The sequence below is a fragment of the Juglans microcarpa x Juglans regia genome, chromosome 1D, assembly GCF_004785595.1.
Source record: "Juglans microcarpa x Juglans regia isolate MS1-56 chromosome 1D, Jm3101_v1.0, whole genome shotgun sequence".
Classification (NCBI taxonomy): Eukaryota; Viridiplantae; Streptophyta; class Magnoliopsida; order Fagales; family Juglandaceae; genus Juglans; species Juglans microcarpa x Juglans regia.
Genome location: NC_054594.1, coordinates 14,680,001 through 14,705,515, shown reverse-complemented (window position 1 = coordinate 14,705,515; position 25,515 = coordinate 14,680,001). Strand labels below are relative to the sequence as shown.

The following is a 25,515-nucleotide window of genomic DNA, read 5'->3' as shown; positions in this document are numbered from 1 at the left end:
ATTATATCTCTATATGTAATGAGAATATTTAAAATATTCAGACAGATCATGTTCTTAATACCAAACTGACAAATAATATACTATGCATCTATGATTCATCTAATAGAATGTAATAATTGCAGCAAAAATGTGACTTGTAAAATTTTTTGTACCATAATAACTTGAAACCATAACTTCATTAAAACGCAGGACCCCCTTCCAGTTCCTTTCTTCCTTCTTCCTTCTTCCCTTTCTTCCTTCTTTTTTGAACCAGTGAACCTCTCGCCGCCTCTCCGTTCCTCGTTCCCACTCCCTTCCCCTTCACTTCTCAGGCCAGCCTCCATAGCCTCTAGTAAGTTTCCGATTTCGAGCCCTAAAATTTATTTACTTTTATGTTTTTTTTTTCCATATTGTTGGGTTGCCTAGAATTAGTTGTTTTGTGATTAATTGTTGTGATTCTTGTGAAGTTGTGTTATTGTAAGGAAATGTAGCAAAAATTGAATATGGTTGATGGCAATGGACTGTGCAAACCAATATGCATGCAATGTGTTTGATAAAATGTGTATGAGATTTTATGGATGATTTGTGTTTTATTGCTTTGTTTCTAGAAGAGTTTGATGAAAATAAATTACGTAGAAAATGAAAAATCGAGTACTGCTAGCTAGCTGCTTGCATGCCTTTGTGTTTCCTGTATTGCTTCTTGAATCTTTACGGTCACATGATAGTTGCTTCTTGAGACTCTCATCATCAGCCAATGGATTTGTCATTTATGTATAGTTAGTTCATTAGCTAATGCTCTCAACTCGTTGCGTACAAAATAAATGCATGGCTTGCTTGTTAATTTGGGTATTATTTTTCTAGCTAGGTGATCTATAAATAATAAATCATATGACATGGTTAATTTACTTTGAATGACTGATAATGGAGTTTTAATTTATTTGCTAGTTGCTTTACTAGAGTACTTATTTTAATTCCTTTCTTTTAATTTTTAAAGCCGTCAAATGAAAAAATTAGCATTAGCATTAGCATTAAAGTACTCTGATTAAGTTGCCCACAAAATTGGCCCATATTTTAATTTTTAAGGTTACGAGTGAATCTTGGGGACAAGGTTCCAGTGGATACGTTGGTTTAGAAGCAATACTATTTTTGTCCTTCCCTTTCATCACAAATGATGTTAATTATTTCTTTAAGACAGGTTCTAGTTTTCATATATATATAAAAGTATGAATTAACTTGGGGGAATTCACTTTATGATATTTGTGGGTCTCAAATGATCCAAAGACAAACATATAAGGCTTGTTTATGAGCTACATAATTAATTTGGATAACAAAAAGGAGACAAAAGTTTGCATGATCATCATTTGAGAAAGGCCACTCATGTAGAAATATATATATATATATATATATATATAGCAGATGATCATCTGGTGCAAAATGGTAATCACGTACTTAAACAACAAATCAGTTAGAGGAAAGAAGTCATTATTATTAGAAAACCAGTCAAAACAAGAACAATAGAAAACAAATATATGCATCATCTCTCATCAAATAGTCATTGTCTGGTAATTTGTAAATTCTTCATACTGTAAATTGTTCATATTGTGACTAGATTTAAACAAACATCTACTTAAATAATGATATGGTTTAATGCGATATGTTGGATCTCTGTGCAGATGAAACTTATATAATTGAATAAATTTCATATAGCATGCATGGCCAAACATTTCTCTTCGTTTTGGATTTTTCTCCATCTTAAATGAGTTGATGCCTTTTAATATAGCTTAGTTATTTTTCAAACTAATTTTTTGCTTCTAATTTATTTTTTCAGCTTCTTTAATTGTGATATGGATCCTAGACCTAGTGGAGACGATTGTCCACAAGGGGATGTGGCGGATGCCAATGCTACAACTTCTACACTGGTGGGTACTTCCACCCCTAGAGCCACATCTAGGACAGTTATATCTAGAGAAGCTACATTTTGTGCGAGTAGTCGAGTCCCACTTCCAGTAGATATAGAGGATGAGGATATGTTCAACGAAGAGGAGGAGATGCCCATTGAGTATGATCAACCACCACGGCCTTCTAAAAAAAGGTTGTGGACATGGGAGCATTTCACCAAAACTCTTGGTGATATTGCTAACCCGGTAGCAAGATGCAATCATTATGGGCAACTTTGTGGATGTCATTCGAAGAAGCAAGGCACCAGCATGTTAATAACACATCTAAATGGTTGCCAACGATATAACATCGCGAAGGGATTAGCAGCCACTGATCAGACCAACCTCAGTTACCAAACTTCTATGGCCATTGATAGTACACAGACTAAGAAATTAGTCATCCCTCAATACAGTGAGAAAATGTTGAGGGAAATGCTTGCAGAGATGATAATTACTGATAAGATGCTCTTCACCACAGTCTAGAAAAGAGGCTTTTGAAAGTTTCTAAACTTTGTTGAGCCACGATTTTTCATTCCATCACGGTATACAGTGATACGAGATTGTATGAAAAGTAATGCGAAGGATAATGCGGAGATGAGGAAGATGTTTATTACCACCGGCCAGAGAGTGTCGTTTATGACTGACACATGGACGTCCATATAGAACGTCTGCTACATGTGTATCACAACACACTACATTGACAGTGAATGGATTTTGCATAAAAGAATTATTGGCTTCAAAGAAATTGTGGATCATAAAAGTACATCCATTGGGGCGAAGATAGATGATTGTATTAAGGATTGGGGAACTCGAAAAGTGTTGTATATTACAGTTGACAATGCTAATGCCAATGAAACAACAATTGATTGGTTTAAGCGGAATACGACGGTGAAAGATGATGTCATTCGGGCCCACGAGTTTATTCATGTTCGATGTTGTGCTCATATCATCTACCTTATAGTTGTTGATGGTTAAAAGAGGTTGATGATTTCATTACTTGAGTCCGCAACATTGTGCGATATGTGAGGGGTTCCCTCCAAAGGCTTTCCAAGTTTAAGGCAATAGCAGAAGATCTTTAGATTGTATGTTCTAGTATGTTGTATTTGGACGTTTCGACTCGATGGAACTCTACATACATGATGTTGGATGTAGCACAGAAGTACCAAAGAGCATTCGAGCAGATGGAGGTTGAGGATGGGGGCCTGAGGTATGCTTTGTTGGAGCCAGCAGGATAGGGGCTCGGTTCGCCGAATGCACATGATTGGACTTGTGTCAGGTACTTTGTTGAATTTTTTAAAAAATTTTATGACATAACCATGCGGATATCTAGATCCAAATATACAATTGCGAACTTGTACTTCAGCGAGCTCTCGGAGCTTCACTTCCACTTGGAAAATAGTTATGTTGACTCTAGGGGATTGTTATTTCTATGGCTATGAGGATGAAGACCAAATATGATAAATATTGGGAGAATATTGAGAAGATAAATAGATTACTATTTGTGGTTGTGATTCTTGACCCCCGATATAAGTTGGTCGTTCTAGAATTTTGGATAAATTTCGTCTTCAGGGCAAAGAAGGCTGTAGAGTTTATTAGAGTGCTAAAAAGTGATATTGATGACCTATATAGTCACTACAGCAATAGCTGTCAGCCTTCATCCACAGCTGGTACTGGTAGCTCCTCACATTCGAGGCTTATAGGGTCGACAACTTCCTTAGATTATACTGACCCATCCGTAGGGGTTACAGACCATCGTATTATGCAGCAGTATCATCAACTCATTACAATGAAGAATATTATGCAGTGTACATCTGAGGTTAAACGATATTTCATGGAAGCTGTCAAGGCACCTAATACTATATTTCAGTTATTAACTTGGTGGAAGGCTAATTCCACCAAGTATCCAGTCCTTTCCCGTATAGCCCGAGATATGCTATTCATTCCTGTCACTACGGTTGCATTAGAGTTGGCGTTTAGCACTGGAGGTCGCATGTTGAATGCTTATCGGAGTTCATTGTTATTGTCAATCGTAGAGGCCCTCGTTTGCACACAGAATTGGATAAGTGAAACGCTTATTGGACTAGATACCGTTGGTGCCAAGAACTATAGGCTTGAATCAGATAACTTTATATGCTTGTAAATGATTATTTAATTATTTTTAATGTTTCTAACTTTTACTTTTTATGATTTTATAAACCTAATTGTAAAACCTAACATAATTGCTGAGAACTGAGAGTCTGAGATGGACGGCTTGTGAGTTGGGATGGAGTTGAGAGACTATGGATTATGGAGAACCCCCTTTCTTGGTAAGAATCAAGTTCTACTTTTACCGTGTTCAATTTTTTATTATCAATTTTTTTTCATTTATGGATTGCAAATTTCTATCTTCATTTCAGGCATAACCAATGGACCATTGAGATTTGAGTGAAGTCTGTGTTTAATATTTATGTAGTTATCTTTCAAGGCTAAGTCAATGTTGTTATTACATTATAAATGAGACTATTATAACTTATGGCTATATCATACATGTTATTTATTTTTTAAACTAGTGTATTTAAGTTTTTTTTTTAATCTTTTCAGTATTTTTTTTACATGTTCGGACTTGGGCTTTGGTGAGCTCAAAACTCGAAAAGGGCATTCCTTTAGCCCAATAGACGGTCTGAGCTCCAACCTCCGTTCGGAGTTTTGATTGGAGCTCGGAGCTCCGACCTCCGTTCAAAGTTTCGATTAGAGCTTGGAGCTCCGAACTCTTATCGGAGTCGGAGTAAAAATTTCGCTCCATCGGAGTCAGAGCTCAGCCTTACTAGAAACATCACAATCAACTCCAACTGGTGGTCTAAGTCTAACTTCTCCTCCTCAATCATCCTCAGACTGGTTTGCATTCATCACCATTTCTAAGTCCTGCTACAACTCCTACCATCCTGAATGGAATGGTAGTTGAAACTACTAGAGTGAGATTCCTTAAAATATCAGTAAGTTAACATCCATCATACACAGATATTTTTTAAACATGATAGATAATAAACATGCAATGGATGAATGAAATGCAGAAAAATTCATATTTGTATCCATCTAAATTTCTCAATATCTTTCAGAAAAAAACAATTGCTTATAGAGAAAATTTCGTATGTTTTCACTTCTTTTCATTTCAGTTCTTTTATTTCTTTATTTATGATTTTTCTTAACATATGGTACTCTCACAGCTCCCATTTTTCCTGCACCGTGAGTACTTGTGGATTTTCATTGCTCAAATTTTATTTGAGATAACATCATCATAGTTGCGTAGATAAGTTCCAATGCATTAATCAATACTTTCCATGACATGGCCACCCACCAGCATTAGGTGATGTAATATGACAACACCCTGGAATCCTTTAAAGAGGAACTAGTCAAAATTTGTTGAGTGTTATTCGTTAACACATGGGTACCACTCGATTTTTAAGCACTCCAGAGTTGACAAAGGAGTTCCACTAGGATAATCCTTCATCCTAGATTGGATCATGATGAAAATGTTTTTTATGCTATGCTGAAAAGCATATTTGTGACATATGTTGTTCTTTTTGTAACAAGTATCAACTTCATGTAAAATGTCATATTTTTATGCATTATGCTAAAGAGTACTTGTTTATGCAAAAATTCATAGTAACCAACACATATTATGTAGTGACCGAATGCTCATAAAGTAATAAAAGACATTTCATGATCAAATAGCATTTGTAACATGAATTTAGTGTTTACATAGTCATATAAACATTATCCAAGAGTAAATTACAAGCCAACTTACAAACTTCTTGAAATATGAAGGTGTTGCCTAAAACAAAAGATATGTTACAAGTTAGAGTCTTAATAGTCATTAAATATTGTACACTCAACCCATTGATACTTAGTTTTGCTAAACCTCACCAATCCAAGTGATTCTATCACTTCTATATTTTTAACTTCTCAAATTCTTTGAATTAAGTGCTTATCATGATGCTCCTTGTTTAAGCTGTGGCATATACTCATGCTAAATATCTACGAAATTGATACCAATTGATCAAGCTATCATCCTTACGATCCCTATCATCAATCTAACATTAAATCATTAACCAAATTCCTCATGTGATACTTAAACTATACCTTAACATGATGCGTAATATATATTCATAAGCAATTTAATCAATTTATTCTTTAAATCACTAGTAACCCAAAGTATATTTGATGATCAACCCAAGATATTGATTAAATATCTACCATGGCATATCATAATCAATCTTTACTAGATCTTTTAAGACTTTCACTTCTTATCATAGCATATCATGATCATTTAGTAACCACAATACAAACTTATCATGCTAGCATCAAGACCTAACCCAAGCATGCATCTCCTATCTTCTTCATAAAATTTTCAGCTTAAACCTTCATGTTAATAAGAATACATACTTAACATTCTTGCTCATGAACCCATCAAAATATCAAGATAGACTACTTACCAATTTGAAGCTTTCCTTCCAAGTACATTGCTATAGCTCTCTCTCTTTACTCTTTTTGAAACCTCTCTCTATGTCACTCAAGTTCTCTTGCATATAGTGTAGAGTGAAGCAAGGCATGAGGGATACTATTTAAGGTTCCATTTGATAAAGAAGATCATTCAAGAAGCAACACAAACCATATGTTACCATGGTGAATTCGGCTAAGGGTTATGATGATTTTCCCTTTTTGTTCTTTTGCGTGCAGCCATGGAATCTTATTTCTACCCTAGGGTGAAGTCATATTTGAGTTTGTGGGGCAAGGAGTGCAAGAACTTATGAGTTTTTGAACAAGTTCCATGAACTTAGTTTGATCATGATTGGATCCTTTCTCTTCTTTAAAACCATTGCCTAAACCACTAGTTTCCTTTAGCCAGTTCGATTCTAAGGCCCTAGTAGGTGTGGAAATGATTCCTCCTTATGTAAGGAAGATATGAGAGTAAGGGATGCATGTCTCATGGTGGAAGATATGAAAGAGAGGTGAGGGTGTTGTTGATAGCCGAGAAGAGCCATTTGGCTTCTTCTAATCTTCATTCAATTTTTTTGCTTCAATTCTTGGAGTCAATCAAAGATTTAGGTGTGAAGTGATGGTTGAATGCCATGGTTTCTTCAACCTTGCTTAGGAATCAAGAAGATGGTGTGGGAATAGGAGGTGGTTTGTAAGAATGCTCATCATGGTGCTCAGCTAGAAGTTAGGTGCTATAGTTCCATTTTTTATGCAGCCTAGGTCTTCATGCTAGGTATGATTTTTCCTCTTCAATGTCCTCAATTAGAGCTATTTATTTTCAGAAGTTTTCCTTCAAACCTTGACTTAAACCAATAGCCTTACTCAAAGGATACCCAGTTGCCTTGAATTGATATTTAGAGTGAGGTGTAAGAGTTTGACATGTTGCTAGGGGTCTTGACATGAGGTGGCACTTATTCCTTCCTTGAGATAATGTGTATGGAGTCTAATTTGAGAAGGTGGAGGCTTGGTGATTAGATGGGAAGAAGAAAATCACGTTTAATGTCCAAGGTGTCTCTTTCGAACGAGAAGGTGTATCTTGGCTTCCTCTATCTTTTTCTTTCAACTTTTGACCAAATAAAGTTTGTGGGGTCAAAGAGAGATCTGATTACTTGGGATCTATTGTTCTTTTTCCTTAGAGACAAAGCTAAAGGCCTAAAGAGGTGATGCCCTTGTTTATTTGGAATGTGTAAGAGGTGTTGGTGTCCGGTTTGAACTCTAGTGACTTGTTCCTCATGTGAAGGTGTAACAGTGTGTCATCCATTGTCCTTTTTTCGTAGTTCAGGTTTCCACATTTATTCAAGTGGTGGGGCTAAGCTTATTGCACAAAATTTCATTTAAATTAGACAAGGTACTTGGTGGCATGTATTTGTTCAGGAGGTATTCGGTTTGTATTTGTTGGTGATTTGTTGTGAAGTACTTAGCTTGGGCATCTCTCCTATGACATGTACTAACACTTGGTCTTATCTTGGGTTAACAAATGTTTAATCTAATTAAAAGAGGTTAAAAGTATATTTTCAGAAAATTTTCCTTAAAGAGTCTAGTAGCCAGTTGTCATCTATGTTAGTTGACTTAATCCTTGTCTTAATTTCGGTCATACAAATTCAGAAATTGTCTTCTGAATTTCTGAAATGTAGAACTTGGCAGCAAAGTATTTCTTTAGGCGCCATTTAGAGGAATTATATTGCGCAAGGAGTTGAATTCCTAAGGTAAAGGGTGATAGGCAAGTTTCCTAAACTTGGTCTCCAAGTTGGGCAAACTTTGGCCTTAAGTTTGATAATTTGGGCTAGACTTTATGTTGGACTTTTCAACTTGGGCTTTAGTTTATTTGGTTGGGCCTAGAGTTGGTTTTTATCTTGGGCATTGGTCCATTCGGACTTGGAGCCTAAATATTGGGCTTTTTAGTGGGCCTCAAATTTGGGCCTAATGTTGGGCTTCTTATTGGGACGTGGGTCTCTTCAAGTTTGGGAACTTGGGCCCATTCTAGATTTCCTCCTCTCAAGGGTTGGATCTTTTAGCTTTTATGTTTAAGCCCACTCTCTTTTTAGCTAAGTTCCTCAAAATGTCATGGGTTTTATCCTTGAGCCCACCAAGATCGTAAGTTCTTTTATTCACATTTTCCTAAGGATTAAAAGGAATACTTTCTCAAAATTCTTAGCTAAATGAGGTTGAAGTTACTTAACCCATCTTATGGCTCTAGGTGCCTAATATACTAAATTCCTTAACATGGTCAAGGTTTTCACAATTTTTATGGTCTCTTGTCACGATTTGGCGGGATGTTACAACCCGATAATAATAAAGTATTGAATTGAATGGTCATGACACCAATGCCAGAGTGGTGAATTATCTCAGTGGAATTCCTCTAGCCACTTGGGATTGAGTAAGAATAGAGTAGTGCCCCTTGGGTTGATGTTGGACTATCAAGGACCTCGAACAAGATGTAACAGTCTAGGGTTGCAAAACTTGCCTTCTCGCTGCGGGAGGCTAGAGAAGCTTAAGGTGAAGGGAGGTTATGCAAAGCCTTAGATTTCTTGAAATGAAGTGACATTGACAATCGTTACAGAGAGTTGTGATGAAGAGAATAAGAGCATATATGCAGATTTACAAAGAGATTGCGGTGTATGGCTAATAAGGAAAGGAAAAATAAAAGAAAACATAGATGGTTGTATGTATATTAATTTACAAATGATTATTTATTCTAGTTTTTAGTCACGTTATCCGTTCTTGTTATTAATATTTATTTCATAAGCATTCGTGTTCCAAATTGGGACATTCTTGCTGAGATCCCCAATCTCACCATGGTAATCTCGCTATGGTGCTGAAATATCGAAACTACAAATTTGATTGAACATTCCCTAGTAGCGAGAAAGTATCACGAGGAACAATCGAGTTATTTAAATGATCGAGATAGTGCCTGAAGGTCGGGCCATGCTATGATGGTTATGTTTAGCAGACTATGGTTTTAGACAATGTTGGTTGATCTACTATTAAGTATCCAGTAATGGATCACAAGTAAAGATCTTTTTGTTCTGGGCTGTCATATCCATAAATGGAAGATGGCATGAGATAAGAATTGGGAGAAAACCAAAACCAAAATGATAGTGATAAAAATAGAGAAAAGAGTCAGCTGGGTATTTGACGGTCTCCTTTTTTTTTTTACGACTCCTCTCAACTCATCTAATCATTACAAATTTTTTAAATTTCCACACAAAATAAAATAAACAATTCAACTTTTTCAAATCTCAAAACAAAAATTATATTAAAAAATATATTCTAATAATATTTTATTCAAATTTTACTTTAATCTCAATTTATCTCATCTGATTTGTAAAAACAAACGAGGCCTAGATATCTGATTCTGAACCTACAAGAGCAAAATGTTTGCGATGGCCATGGAATTGTCTGTGTCATTACCTACTGCATGCTTTTGAGAGTAAAATGGTGGTACTTGGCCATTCGGATCAGAAAAACGAATAAGAAACATAAAATCATCCAATTCAACAGCCACCCAGAAAGAAAAAAGAAAAGAAAGCACAGGAAGGAGAAGGGTTTATTTATTAATATTAATATTTATATTTAAAAGAGCTTTTAATTGACCTTTCCTACAACGAGATGAAAAGTAGATACGAAAAGTTACTAATCCACAATGTAATTCAACTTTATATATACAGAAGTAGATGATAGAATATACTAGATGATTGAAAATATATCAATTCGATTATACATTGATTTTGACATTTGACATTTTGACAAATAACTTTACATGATTTTGTCAAAATGACATAGATTGCGAACAAACTTGAATAAAAAAAAAGTTGTTTGTGAACATAAAATATAACTTTGTGAGAAGATCAAGCTCAGCTTTTATTCAAATAAAAATTAAATAAACAAGGCTTGACCACCCACTACTTGCTCAAATTCGGCTCGTTTACACCCTAGTCATATGCAAGCATAGTTGACGCGTTTGGAAGCTCATATACAAGCAAAGCCACCCGACATTAATGATAAACAGAGTAGAATCGGATAGGTTTCAAGGCAGATGCAACATATTAAGTACATCAAGCTTGAACGTTTGGATGAACAAAAATCCACCCATACTTGGTAAAAGAATAGTACAGATTTGGATTTAGGAAAATGATTAAGGAACAATTACAAACTCAAATGCTTGCTCAATTAGACAACGAAAGGAATTCCTATACACGCGATCTTGCAAACTCCAACCACTACAGAAAATTTAGAAAGATATAAGATGAACAAAAATTAGGGGAAAAAAGTATATGAAAAAAGCTTACAAATACAAGGAACCCGTCATCACATCCACACAAATTCGGCTGCTGTTTAGTTTACATGATGAAACTGGGATTTAGGAACTCCCATGAGATCTGACAGATGAAATTGAATGTGCTGAAACAGATGCTGTTGGGCTGTTGAGTTCCCGATCTCCACTGGTGGCTTTTGGTTTTCCACTCAACCTTTCAATTGCTTCTTGACAGATTTCATTAAACCAGTCATCTTCTGGTAGTAAGCTGACAGAAAAAATAATAACAGCCTCAGAGAAGGCAAATATTCTGATGAACGCACACAAACACAAATACATAAGAAGTATAACCACAAGGTATTCTTCTACTTTATGTTAGAACTGCGCTCTTTTCGAAGGTAGGAACCTTCCGCGAACGGACAAAACATGACTAAGCATAGGATTATAATTTCGGATGCAAAGAAGCCCTGTCGGATGGTCAAGGTGAGCAAAGGTCTTCGGCGGACAATACTTGGCAAGCGCATCCCTAAGCAGGCAAAGGACTGGGGAATACAAAAGAAGAGTAACGACGCAAACAAGTAATAGGTGAGTAATGATGTGGACGAGCAACATGTAGCATGAACACATTTTGGGGCGAGTAACAGGCATCATGGTGCAACAACTTGAGTGCCCAGAAAACAACATCATAGTGCTCAGAGAGTAGCGGGTGACGTCACGAAAGGTTGTACAAACAACGATGTTTCGACCAGAGCACACATGGGAAAGGAGTCACGAATTCGTGCGCTTGACCATGCACAGAAGCTTTTGACCACGTGGGTGACATTCACAACCAACAAACTGAGCACCCCTCTCCTTGGCCGAAATTTTGAGACGCATAGAGCATGTCTTTTCCGTCTATACTATTGAGACGCTTGGAGAGTGAGATAAGATGAAAATTTTGTGAATAATGGTAGGATAATTTGTGAATAGTAGTGAGATAGTTTGAGTTGAGTATTTTTTGGGTTTTGGCAAAAGAGAAAAAAAAAGTTGAATAAAAAATATTATAAAGTTAAAATATTGTTAGAATATAGTTTTATAATTTTTTTTTTTATTTAAAAAAGTTGAATTGTTTTTATTTTTTGTTTGAAAGTTTGAGAAAGTTGTAATGATTAGTTTGAAAATGTTTGTATTTGAATTATGTTTTGGAAGAAGATGGAGATGAGAATTTTGGGATGAAAACTTTTTCCAAACAAACCCTTAGAGAAACTCTCTCTCTCTCTCTAATCCCCAAGGGAAGGCAAAGGTTGGAATTGTACTCTTAACAGTTCAGACATTAGAATCTACAACGAACAAAGGGAGACCAGATCATCAATACGCATTTCAGTGAAAGTTCACTGTAGAGGTAGGTTCTTCGTACGACAATGCTAAAAATGTCAGATAATGATTACGAGTACGCTGGGTTACATTCTCCTATATCTTTGTCTCCATTCTTTTTTTTTTAGAAGTATATCTTTGTCTCCATTCTTTTTTTTTTATAAGTATATCTTTGTCTCCATTCTTTAACACTATCCGCATGCATAACACTATAATAATTTACGGGCTATCTTGTTTGAAAGATTGATGTTAATATTTAAAGGTATTTACTTTCCTGTTTTAAGAGGGGTATACGAGTGTGTGAGTGGATCACAACCAAAAGTCGAGATCGGGTATTATCTCGGTGGAGCTTCTCTAATTACTTGGGAGCATCTAATAATTGAGTGACGTCTCTTGGGTTGTTGTCGGACGACAACGGGCTCGGGCGAGATGGTTGGTTGGTTGAGGCTAGAGGACGCCATGGTCAAGTACGGGGCGCAAAGCTAGGTGTTGCTAGGAAAGCTAGGGAGGGTGTGCGTACGACCATGAGAAAGTGGAGACCGTAGCGCACATGAAAATAAATGGAAATGGTTGATAAGATGGTTTTCACGGCTGAGTTTGGACCTGGGGTCTGAGAAATGTATGTTGTGTGATGCTTTGGGCACTGGGTGCTTGGTAATAATGGTTACGTTGAACTGTGTTTATTTTATTTTATTGTTTAGAGGCTAGTGCCTTGGTACGTATGATTTATTCATTTATTTACTTGAAGATTTATCATTTCATATTCATTGCCATATCTTGCATTTATAGTTGATGTCATGGAATTTTACTCAAAATCTCACTGTGGTAGTCCCACTACGATTTTACATAGGCTTTGATGCAGACATAGGAAATGAGGCGGGATACGGGGAGGATGAGCTAGTGTAACTTGAGGAGGAGTTTACGGGGGTCTATCCCCGTTAAGATGTTGAGATTATGTAATATTTGTAGTTATTTGATTTGGGCGATGAACTGGTTGTGGTTTGTTATATTTCTGAAAATGGTGTGGTTGTGACTTATGGATAATATTATGGTTTGGCGAGTTAAAGATTAATTCTCTGGTACTCATATTTCTAGTCAGGACCTGTTTTTTACTATTATTTCCGCTGTGATTTTTTTCTGGTGCATGTCAGGCATACTGACACACAGTGTTCACGGAACGTAACGGGTGTTGCCCGTGTAGTGAGCATCCAGGCATTTTGCCAAAATGCCTGTCTCTACTGTGAATAGTACTACTAAATGAAATCTCTAATATTGCAATTTAAAGGAACCTATTATTTATGTTTGATTGTTCTTCGAGCTCTTGTTTATTTTGTGTTTCCTAACCCTAACAAATAAAGTGACAAACACTATCACAAACAACAATAATAACAACAAGAAGTAATGTTTCCTTCGTTGTCTATGTTACGTTGATTGTCTCGGAAGTTTTTGAGGATTATGATGGGTCAATATACAGAAATGGTGATTGAATCTAAATGCTTTATTTTGTCAAAACTTGGGGCTGGTGGTATGCGAGTAACAGAGAGAAGATGGAGAACAGAACACTCGGTGGTGCTGGGTTACTCTTCAATCCAGTGGCTTGGGAGGGTTTTAGAGGAGTGCCTAAGCAAAGGGAAGATGGAGGTTTATTCGGCAACACGAAATGGATTCAGCAGTATTATTGCTCAACGCTGTGTTAATAGGAGAGGGAGATATCTTCAAATTTCAGAGTATAATTAGGGGGGGAGGAGGAATGTTATATGTATTCCTGAGGGAGAAAGTGGATGGAGATGGAGGAAAATGAAGGACATGCTATTAGAGCAAGGGAAGGATGGCTCGAAAGTGGGTGGTTTGACTGGTGGAGGTTATCGGAGTCACGGCACAGGGGCACTGAGACACCATGCTCGATCGTATAAGGAGGCCTTGGCTGTGAATGTAAACCTGCGTGATGGTGGTGAGAGAGCTGCTGGTAGAGGGCAAGGGCCAGGCAGCAGGGAAGAAATATCAAATCCAAAAGGTGTGTCGAGCCACTCCCTTGGCAGAGTCCCTGTAGCGAGTCAGGAGTCATGGGAAGTCAGAAGGAGGTTGTTGGAAATGCAGGGGCAGTTGCGTTCTCTGCAGAGGGACGTGGCTGGAATAGTGGCATTTGTTGGTTCATTAAAGGCAAAGGAAGATACGGGGGTTTTAAAAGGAAAATCTAAAGATATGGGTCACGGGCCTGGCAATACCCAGAATGAGGCCTAGCAGAAATTATTAAAGGGGAAGGGATGGGTTGTGTGGAGAAAGAAGGGTGGGGTCGCAGAACCCAAATGGGGCTGGGCCGTCTCAGCCCAGGCCCCAAACCCAAAGCAGCAGAAATGAGGCCCAGCCCGTTACGTCTGGCGTGAGCCCTAGCCAGATGTTCACACCAGAGCTGCACAGCCTCGGGTTTGGGCCGGACAGCCAACCGACGGCGGTGGGTCAGCCGCCAGTAGCATAGACGGCGCCGACGGTGGTAGAGGAGGCCGCCGATGACCTGGCCGGAGATGGGTCTAGCCAAATGTTCCCACCCGAGCTGCACAGCCTCGGGTTTGTGCCGAATAGCCAACCGACGGCAATGGGTCAGCCATCGGTAGCACAGACGGCGCCGACGGCGACAGAGGAGGCCGCCGATGATCTGGCCGGCGATGGGTCAGCTTGTTTCTGTGCGCAACAGGCTATGGTGGGCTACGAGGCTCGGTTTTCTCCGCCTAAGGAGGGTAAGAAATCGCCGAAGAAGGGAGGTGGGGTGTTCTTGACTCCGATGGACCTGTCTGTGAAACACTTTGAGGAAGTTGAGGTGGCTGAGGAGGAGGAGGATTCGGATGACTTGATGCACTCAGTGGAGGATGAACCTTTCATCCCTGAGGCTTGCGGATTGGAGGAGCTTTCGGCGGGGGGTGGTTTTCAGGAAATGGGGAATCCTATCCCATTGAATTACTATTTTCCAGATCAAGCCTCAGATTGGGTTATACATAAAGCAAGGGAAATTCAACATGTGGTGGGGATTGTTTGTGATGGGTATGAGGAGCAATTCATAGCTTTGTTAACTGCTATGGAAGCTGGACATCGCCAAAATAAGAAGGGGGAATTGAAGAAAAGCCGGGAATTGAAAAGATTGATGTGGTCGATGAACTCGGAGGGTAGCTCTAGTAGGAATAGGGCAAAAGGGAAGGGGCTGACTATTTCCCAATGAAGCCCAAGATTGTATCTTGGAATGTCAGGGGTCTCAACGAGGTAAAGAAACGTATTCGGATTCGGCATTTAATTCGTGAGTGGAAAGCGGACATTGTGTGCCTACAGGAGACGAAGCTGAAAATGATCAGTAGGAAGACAGTGCGGAGTTTATGGAGCAACATGTATGTAGATTGGGTATACTTGGCCTCTTCAGGTGCATCGGGAGGAATTGTGGTGATGTGGGATAAGCGTGTGGTGGAGAAAGTGGAGGAATATATAGGGAGATATTTGGTAGCATGCTCATTTAAATGTATCAGATGGTTTTGTGTGGGCATTTGCAGGTGTGTACGGGCCTAATCAAGATGTTGACAGAAGATTGTTGTGGGACGAGCTTGTAGGGGTGCATAGCTGGTGGGAGCTCCCTTGGTGTATTAGGGGGGACTTCAATGTGGTTCGTTTCCAAAGTGAATGTTCTGGAAGTAGAAGATTGAGGCCAAGAAGTTTGGAGTTCTCTGAGTGTATTTTTGACTTGAATTTGATCGACCTTCCACTTGTAGGAGGTGTAGCCACATGGTCGAATAATCAGTCCTAGTCCCGTTTGGATCGTTTCTTAATTTCATCTGAGCTGGAAAGCCATTTCCTGATGTCTGGCAAACTCGTTTGGTACGCCTAGCATCAGATCATTGGCCTATTTTGCTTGATTGTGGAGGTATTCGCAGCGGTAGAAGGTATTTTAAGTTTGAGAACATGTGGTTGAAGTTTGAAGGTTTTGTGGAAAGAGTCAAATAATGGTGGAGCTCGTATCATTTCGAAGGGACTCCCAGTTTCATTTTTGCAAATAAACTGAAAGCTTTAAAAAGAGACTTAAAAGGTGTGGAACCAACAGTCTTTTGGCAATATAGAGGATAACAAAAATACTAAGTGGGAGGAAATACAGGAGTTAAGACTACAAGAAGGGAGACCTTACTGAGGAGGAGCAAGCACAGAAAACTTTGCTGGTTGCAGATCTTGAGAGAATAATTCTACAAGAAGAGATGTCATGGCGCCAGAAATCAAGAGCTCTTTGGCTAAAGGAAGGGGACCGGAGTACAAAGTTTTTCCATAAAATTGCAAACTCTCATAGAAGAAATAATACCATTGAGATGCTGAAAATTGAGGGGGTCGAGTGTAGAGAAGAAGAGGTAATAAAAGATCACGTGGTTGGTTTCTTTGGAGAGCTCCTCACTGAACAGGTGGGGTGGAGGCCTACTCTGAATGGTTTAGTTTTTGACACTATTGAGTCGGGGGATGTTGCTAGGATGGAGAGGGCTTTCGAAGAGGAAGAGGTTTATGATGTAGTAAGGAAAATGGCAAAAGATAAGGCCCCCGGCCCTGATGGTTTCTCTATGGGTTTTTACCAAGAATGTTGGGAGGTGATAAAGGAGGATCTTATGAAGGTATTTCAGGAGTTTTTCTCGGTAAGGAAATTTGAGAAAAGCCTCAATACCACTTTCCTTGCTTTAATCCCTAAAAAGGTTGGGGCTTTTGAGATTTCTGATTTTCAGCCTATTAGCCTAGTGAATGGTACTTACAAGATCATTGCTAAAGTGCTTGCTAATCGTTTGAGTGGGGTCTTGGGGAAGATTGTTACTAAGCCTCAAAATGCCTTTGTGAAGGGTAGATAGATACTTGATGCGGCTCTAATTGCTAATGAATGTCTGGACAGTAGATTGAAGGCTGGCAGCTTAGGGCTTATGTGTAAGTTAGATATGGAAAAGGCGTATGATCATGTTAATTGGGATTTTCTGCTATATTTACTGGGGAGGTGTGGATTTGGAGAAAGATGGAGGTCTTGGATCAGATGGTGTATATCCACGGCAAGATTCTCTGTGTTAATCAACGGCAGCCCAGAGGGTTTCTTCCCAAGCTCTCGTGGTTTGAGACAAGGGGATCCATTATCTCCATTACTTTTTGTTATTGTTATGGAGGCACTAAGCAGGATGATCTCGGCTTTAGTGACTAATGGTTTTATTTGTGGTTTTCAGTTTGGATCGCCGAGTAAGGGTATCACTACCATTTCACATTTGCTGTTTGCAAATGATACGCTTATTATGTGCAAAACCGATCTAGATCAGTTGAGGGCTATGAAGGCATTGCTGCTTTGTTTTGAAGCAGTGTCTGGTCTAAAAGTGAATTATGACAAATCTGAGTTGGTGCCTATTGGAGAAGTTCATAATTTGAGGGAGTTGGCTAGCATATTGGGTTGTAAGATAGCGTCTCTCCCTATGAGCTATTTGGGATTACCACTGGGTATAGCCCTGAGGGCGCGCTCTATTTGGGATACTGTGATTGAAAAAGTAGAGAGGAGACTGGCAGGTTGGACGAAAATGTATTTGTCAAAAGGGGGCCGGACTACGTTAATTAAAAGTACGCTTTCTAATCTACCCACTTACTTCTTATCCTTATTCCCTATACCGGCAAGTGTGGCAGGTCGTCTTGAGAAGTTACAAAGAGATTTTTTGTGGGGGGCCTTAGGTGAAGAGTTTAAATTCCATCTAGTTAAGTGGGAGATGGTGTGCCGTCCTATCTCCAATGGCGGTTTGGGTATCAGAAATGTGAAGGTGTTCAATCGGTCATTACTTGGCAAATGGTTGTGGCGATATATCAAGGAACCAGAAGCCTTATGGAAGACTGTGATTGAGAACAAATACGGTGGTTTAGGGGGCGGTTGGTGTACTAGAGAAGTTAGAGGGGCCTCTGGAATGGGGCTATGGAAACACATTAGAAGAGGATGGGTGGTTTTCCATCAACACACAAGACTGCAATTGGGTACAGGTTCCAAGATCAGATTTTGGAAAGATGTTTAGTGTACCACTAGTACTCTACAAGACTTGTTTCCCACACTGTTTTTTATTGCAAATGCTAAAGATGCAATGGTGGCGGAGGTAATGGAAGTCGTAGGAAGGAACATCCACTGAAATATCAACTTCAATCGGGCAGCACAGGATTGGGAGATGGGGAGTTTTGTAGATTTTTATAGTCTTTTGTATTCTTGTCGCCCAAATACCCAGCATGCAGATGATCTGTGGTGGAGACCTACAGGGAAAGGAGTGTTCACTGTTCGCTCTTTTTACAAGGTACTCACACAAGTTACTGAGATACAATTTCCCTGGAGAAAGCTTTGGCATAATAAGGCTCCTCCCAAAGCTTCATTCTTTGTGTGGACAGCGTCTTTGGGAAAGATTCTTATTACGGATAATCTGAGGAAAAGAAGCATAATCATAGTAGACTAGTGTTGTATGTGTAAAAGAAGGGGTGAATCGGTGAATCATTTACTGTTACATTGTGAGATAGCCAGGACTATTTGGGATGAGGATCTCAGCAGAATGGATTTAGCGTGGGTTATGCCGAAAACTGTGTTGGATGTTTTGGCTTGCTGGACCTCGATTCGAGGTGTGCGACAGATCAAAGCGATTTGGAAGATGATTCCTATCTGTATTATGTGGTGCTTGTGGCAGGAGCGCAATGAGAGGATTTTTGAAGACAAAGAGATCTATGGCGGAGCTAAAAATGTTATTTTTTAGGACCCTTTGTATTTGGGCCATTGCTGTGGACTTTAATGGCATGGACTTTCATGAGTTTTTAGTTTCTAATGCTCCTACATAAGTAGGGCATATTCTGATTTTGTAATTGACAGTTGTTTGAATGAATATATACTTATTTTACTTATCAAAAAAAAAAATTACAACAACAACAACAATAATAATAATAATAATTAACATAAAAAACTAGCATATTATCAACTAATTCGAAAGGGGCCAGGATATGCTAGTCTACAGTTCAATCACTTTATTTGAGTCATTCATGTCAATCAAGCAGGAAATATGATTTTTCTGGGCAAGTAGAAAATACACATGCTATTAAACCTCAATAGAGACTTGGTGCCAATGTACGTTTTCTAACTAAAGTTATAGACCAGATGAACAAAAGAGAAAAGCATCACATGCTCAGTACACCATGATAGATACACATGTATTACAGATGCTATGCTACCTCAGATTGCATGGTGAAGGCATTGTACGGACTTGAGTGAAGTTCCACATTTATTCTAAACAAGGTGACATATCAAGTAGAGTTAATGCAAAGCTAAGTGATCAGACTGTCAAGTAGGCAAATACATACTTAATGACTGTTGTTTGGTATTCCTAAATGAATTTCCAGCTATAAAATATGGTCTGTTTTCTCCATAAAGAAGTATGATTATGCCATGCTTGCTCAATATTATGATGCATAAGTGCTTAAAGCATGTTTTGAAGTGTGGCATTCATTATTGCATTCTTAAAATGTTTTCAAGTTAGGTCGCATTCTTTCAAGCTGATTGAATGCTTAGCCAGTAGGATAACCCATGCATAAGCATTCCTTGACATTCCATGCATCTTATCTTGACATTCCTTGACATTTCATGCATCTTAGAAGACCTAGGATGAGAAATTAAGGCTACGTTTAGATGTTGAGCTGAGTTCAGTTCTTTATAAATAATAGTGAGTTGAGTAGTGAATGGAGTTATATGGGGCCTATTTAAACTGAGTTTAAAGTGTATTTGGATGTTAAACTGAGTTTAAAGTGTATGTGGCCATGATATATGGGATCCGTGCAAAACCTTATACACAATGGTTAATGTGTAAAAAAGAACTATGATAAGTGTATGTTCTATGTGTGTGTGTTGATTTGCATGTAATGAATGCTTGAAGTGATTAGAAGTATTTTCAAAGGTAAATCCAACGTTAAAATGTTTTACGGTATAATGTACTATTTACTCAGTATTGGACTCAATTTTGTTGTTTTTGCATTTATCAAATTTCTTGGGTAACAAGGACGGGGATAAGCAGGTGGGTCAGATTTAGTTAGATGAGACCTTGTCCAGTCACGCCCTAAAAAGTGTACACATCGAGCTAGTTTGGATTTGTCACAATGGGGTGTCATTAGAACATTATTTTTGATTGTTCAAACTTTTTTTATAAGAAAATTTTATTAAAACGAATGAAATAGGCGATGCCCATGTACACAAGAAGTATACAAAAGAAAGCACCTAAATACATTCTAAGAAGCAGAAAGTGACAACAAAAAATCATGAGCAGAAGCTCCATTAATTACTAAAACAGAAAACCAAAGCAATAAAGAGTGCACACAAAAATTCTGAAGTTCCTCCAAGTGTGCTCCTTATCTTTGAAACACCGCTCATTCCTTTCCACCCAAGTACACCACATAAGACACAAAGGAATCATCTTCCAAGCCGCACCCACTTGAAAGCAACCATATAGCCCATTCGAACATGCAAGAAGATCAACCACTCTCAAAGGCATCACCCAAGCCAACCCGGTTCTACAAAAGACTACATCCCACAAAACCCTTGTCACCTCACAATGCAAAAGTAAATGATCCACAGATTCTCCATGATTCTTACACAAGAAACACCAATGCATAAAGATAAGACCATGCTTCCTCAAATTATCCGTTGTCAAAATTTTCCCAAGAGAGGCAGTCCATATAAAAAAAGAAACTTTGGAAGGCACGAGACCTCCAAATATGCTGACGAAGGAAAAGGAGGACTATGCTGAACAATCAACAGCTTATATACGAATGAACCGTAAACTTTTTACTCCCCTTGGGCTTCCACAACATCCTATCGCCATCATTACCATCGATTGTTTGAACTTTATCTCATTTTGCTAATTATTAAGAAGCAAAATTTGTTGAAGTTTATTTTGGATCTCTTATTACCTGGAGCTAAGTTAATGAATGGCATCCCTAACTCTATGGGGAGGGGGTGCTGAGATCACAAATGAATAATATCATCTAGAAGAAGAACAAAAGATTATAGTGGTTTGGTAAAAGAAAAAGTAATATCACCTCAAAGTTCTTCCAAGATGACATTGGTTAAACCCTAAAACTAATCAAAAAGAGGAAGCAGAGTCCTGCACCGCACATTAGAACTCAAAAAAAAAAAAAAACCTCTCCCTCACAGTAACTATAACGCTCCAATGGAAGACCCAAACCACATGGCCTATACTTCAAAAGGACTAGTCAATGATACAATTAGAACCCCATTGGAACCTTATAATGAGCAAGAACTTTTTTTTTCCAAATAATGTGAGATTTCATTCACTACCTACTCTTATTCTTATCATATGGGGCATCACAATCTTCCCCCCCCCCTAAATTCCCGACGTGCTCGTCGGGCCTGTCCATTGTTGGTGACACAGCTCAAGTCCCACATTTTTGGTTGGAATAGGCTCTAATACCATTTGTAACGCCCCAATAGAAGGCCCAAACCACATAGCCTATACTCCAAAAAAACTAGTCAACAATACAATTGGAGTCTCATTGGAACCTTATAAAAAGCAAGAACTTTTCTTTCCCAAGCAATGTGAGATCTCATTCATCACCTACCCTTATCCTTATCATATGGAGTATCACAGTAACATGTCGGGGGAAGAAGGGAGAAGCTCTGTTCCTTCCCTCATAAACTGTAGGTCATCCCTTCTCTTCTCCTCTCCCATTTCTTCTTTCCTTACCCTTCTCTATTCATTTTCACTAGTTTTTCTCCTTCTCTTTTTTCAAGTCCTTTTCTTTTCAGGGTTTTTCGAACTCAAATCTGCACCAATCCAATGTCCACCACACGTGATCCCCACCAGAGCTTCTTCAGGTCTGACTCTACCACCAAACCAACTTCCCTCTCCTTTTGATAGGCATGTTGCCGCCACGCGCCACTGCAATCTGCCACTGTAGAACCTCTGCCATTTTCTTTATCCAAGAGCTGCCCTAGGCTCCTCCTGAAATTTCTTTGCAGGGAGTTATGGACGAGACGAATGGTCTCTCATCCAAGGAAATGGGAGAGGAAATTCCCATCGAACACCTCAATTTTGATAGCTTTAGTAAATATTCTCGAACTTTTGAACTTTTGGACTTTCTTTCATTTGAAGAAACTGCCTTCAAGACGGCCTTTTCTCACCTCGAGCCGAGATATTATGGGACTGAAACCATTAGAATCCATTTCTCATTTATTTTCTTATTTTAGAAACTGTACCATCTGTTAATCCTATTTACTCATAAAAAAAGAACCAATCACAAGGAGAAGAAAACTTCTATACAACCTATATTCCCTAATCAAGGTCCATAATCATTCTTATAATTTGATACAGATTTCTAAAAAAAAAAAAAAAAATTAGCCAAGTTCAAAATTTTGAGACCGTAGCTAAGTCTACTTCTGTAAATAGTTTAATTTATGAGTTATATCAATAATACACATGATTGTAAGCATCCAGGAGTTTATTTATGTATATCATACGCATTTCTGTGTATTTGTAGGTCTGTGCATTCCTGCGTATGCCTATAAATTGATTATTATTAAAGCAAGAGTAAATTGCAAAGCTGATTGATAACTTGGAGGATAATGGGAAAGAAATCTTACCTATACGGATCCTTCCCTGTTGCAGCAAATGCTGACATCGCTTTGGATATTATCTCATTGACAACTCTATGCAAATTCCTAGATAAGTAGCGACCTTGGGAAGCAAAGCATATGACGAACTTCATGTCCAAATAGAACTGCACATGAAACAACAAAGTAAATATAAGGCTATTTTTTTGGTAAACCTGGACTTTAGCTTTTAATGTTCTACAGAACAACTGTTCTAAATTGAGACAACAGCCCATGGCTCTTTTATAACTTCTCTAAGTTCTATCATTATCAGTATTTACACCTTCTGTATAACATAAATTCTGCAATAGGGTTTTACCACACAGCCGCCTACACCACACATGTTTTATTTATTTTATTTTTATTTTTTTTATCCTAAATTAATTGAGTTCTTTTACTCATCATCGCTACACCACATACTTGCTAAGGAAAAAAATTAAAAAGAAGAAAAATCAAAGTAGGCGCGTGGTATAAGGATGATGAGTAGAATTTATCTTCTGCAATAATATAGAGGTTCAGTTCTTGTGTCAACATGAGAGTCTAAGCTGATAGTTTTGCAAAGAATCTAATCAAGATCAAGCCGAAAATAATTGAAACAAACTTAGTGGATTCTAACAAAAAGACAAATAGTAAAATTCTTAGTTCCATGCATAGTGGTACAGTCACGAGCTCGAATTTAGCTTTTAATGTTCTACAGAGAAACTGTCCAAAATGAGACAATAAGACATGGCCTTTTCTATATAAAACCACAAAGGAGTGGTTTATGATGATAACTTCTCTAAGTTCTATCATTATCAATATTTACACTTCTTCTGTATAACATAAATTCTGCAATAATATTGATGTTGAGTTCTCATGTCAACACATTAGCCTAATTTGATACTCCTGCAAAGAATCTAATCGAGATCAATCCAAACATAATTGAAACAAACTCAATGGATTCAGTATAACAAAAGGACACATCATAAAACAGCTAGTTCCATGCATAGTGGTACAGTCAGAGCTCAGATTAGGACTCAGGAAAAGATTATTAGCTGCAAGGGAGTGTCATTTATACATTCTTTCTCTGCCTCAAAATAGTGCTTGTAATTCTTGTATCACTGCAAGAACAGTAACGGGAATGAAGACAGAAACCTTCACATGTTATGCATTTCTCAATTCTCATGACATGTAAGTTTTTAGGAGTACTCTATATACTCGATCTCACCCTCAATCTTACTCTCTCATCCTCAATCTTACTCTTACAGAGGAGGAGATGCAAGTTGAGGTGGAGTGCATTGCCCCCAACACAAATGGAGAAAGTAATTTTAACAGTGCAAATGAGTGGATGGAAATGAGATTTACATACCTGCTGTAGACCATGAGATCCTAAAGGCTTTGGGCCTTCCTCAATATCATCCCAAAAGCTCTGGTCTTTTGAAAGCCACAAGATGACAGTTTCTGTAAGTCTCATTAATAGCAATGTAGCAAATCTTTCTCTGCCAACAAACATATCTGCAGCTATACTAGCCATTCTATTCAGTTTCGTGAATAGTTCCTGGTCATAACGAGGTAACAGCACTTCAGACTCAGAAATCCACATCCAAAAAGCACAGTAGAGACTAGGACGCTTCTTAATTTGCATAGACTTTCAAAGCATAAAATTAAAGTTAGGTCTATCGGATCATGTTGATCCTCCTTTAGCGTAGGTAGTAGTCAGAGGCCGTTTTTATAAGAACATGGAGAAGGCAGAGTAAATATTTGTCTAGCAGTGAAGTATAACAGAGCCATCTCAATGGCATCATATGCTGAATCCATCTCAATGCATGAACTTAAATAGTATAGCATTTTCAATTGTCTAATCCAGTCATAGTTAAAAGCTTTTTTTAACTATTCAACGAGAAGAAAAAACTAGTATCTTAAAGGATCTCAAAACAAATAAAAAGAAGGCAAACATTTATCACTACAGAAAGTAGTAGAGTAAAACAGTTCTGCTTATATAATATATATATATATATATAAAGTTCTGCTGTTAAGCAAATGGATCCGAAATCAAATACTATCACGGCAACCCAAATCTCCATGTGTTTGGACAAACAAAAGGGTATAAATGAAAATAACTGATAATGATGATCAAAGAATGGAAACAAGAACAGCTATGATAATAACATCTCCATCAGTATCACATATTTATTACATTAGTAACATGTTCCAGATGATATATAATGTACACGTAAAATATAGACTTATCGTGTAACACCACAGTTTCACATTAGGAATATGAATAAGTTAATAACCCACATAAAGTGGGTGGGTTATAAAGATAGTTATAGGTGTTAAGTCTCACATTGGCTACTTACTATTCAAACTGAGCTTTATAAGTGATTGTAGGGAATATTCAAATTGACTAGTCTTTTTGAGCTATGGTGCAGATGTGGCTATGTTTTCCTTGGGTCGTTACCTATGCAATCAAAGCTAACAACACAGTTCCACATTGGGTATTGGGGTGGGTAGGTCATAGGTTTTAAGGATAGTCATGGGTACTAAGTTCCACATTGGCTACTTACTAGGTGAAACTAGGCCTTATAAGGGGGTTATAGGAAAACTTCAAATTAACTACTATTCGGGATTATAGAGCAGATGTGGCTAGCGCTTTCCGTGTTGTTACATATTAAGTACAACAAGAGCAGGAATATATGATGTATATCCAACTTAGGAAAAACAACTAAGTTGCATTTGTCGGATTTCTAGGAAATAAGTTAGGAAACTCTGTTTTAAATATTTTGAATTTCTAGGAGATAGATTAGGAAGTTCAATTTTTAGATAAAATCTGAAATAACTATTTC

The 25,515-nt window shown here is 38.0% G+C and overlaps 1 protein-coding gene across 1 annotated transcript in view; it reads right to left on the bottom strand.

Moving 5' to 3' along the window:
- Positions 1–10,505: 10,505 nt before the first annotated feature.
- The window catches only part of LOC121250692 (exocyst complex component EXO84B-like), a 40,656-nt gene continuing 25,646 nt past the window's right edge, over positions 10,506–25,515 (bottom strand). The window contains exons 5-7 of the mRNA XM_041149879.1: positions 24,039–24,227; positions 22,682–22,818; positions 10,506–10,954 (exon numbers count right to left, since the gene is read on the bottom strand). Coding sequence (XP_041005813.1) covers positions 10,792–10,954; positions 22,682–22,818; positions 24,039–24,227 — 489 coding nt within the window. The 3' untranslated portion in view covers positions 10,506–10,791. The remainder of the gene's footprint in view (positions 10,955–22,681; positions 22,819–24,038; positions 24,228–25,515) is intronic.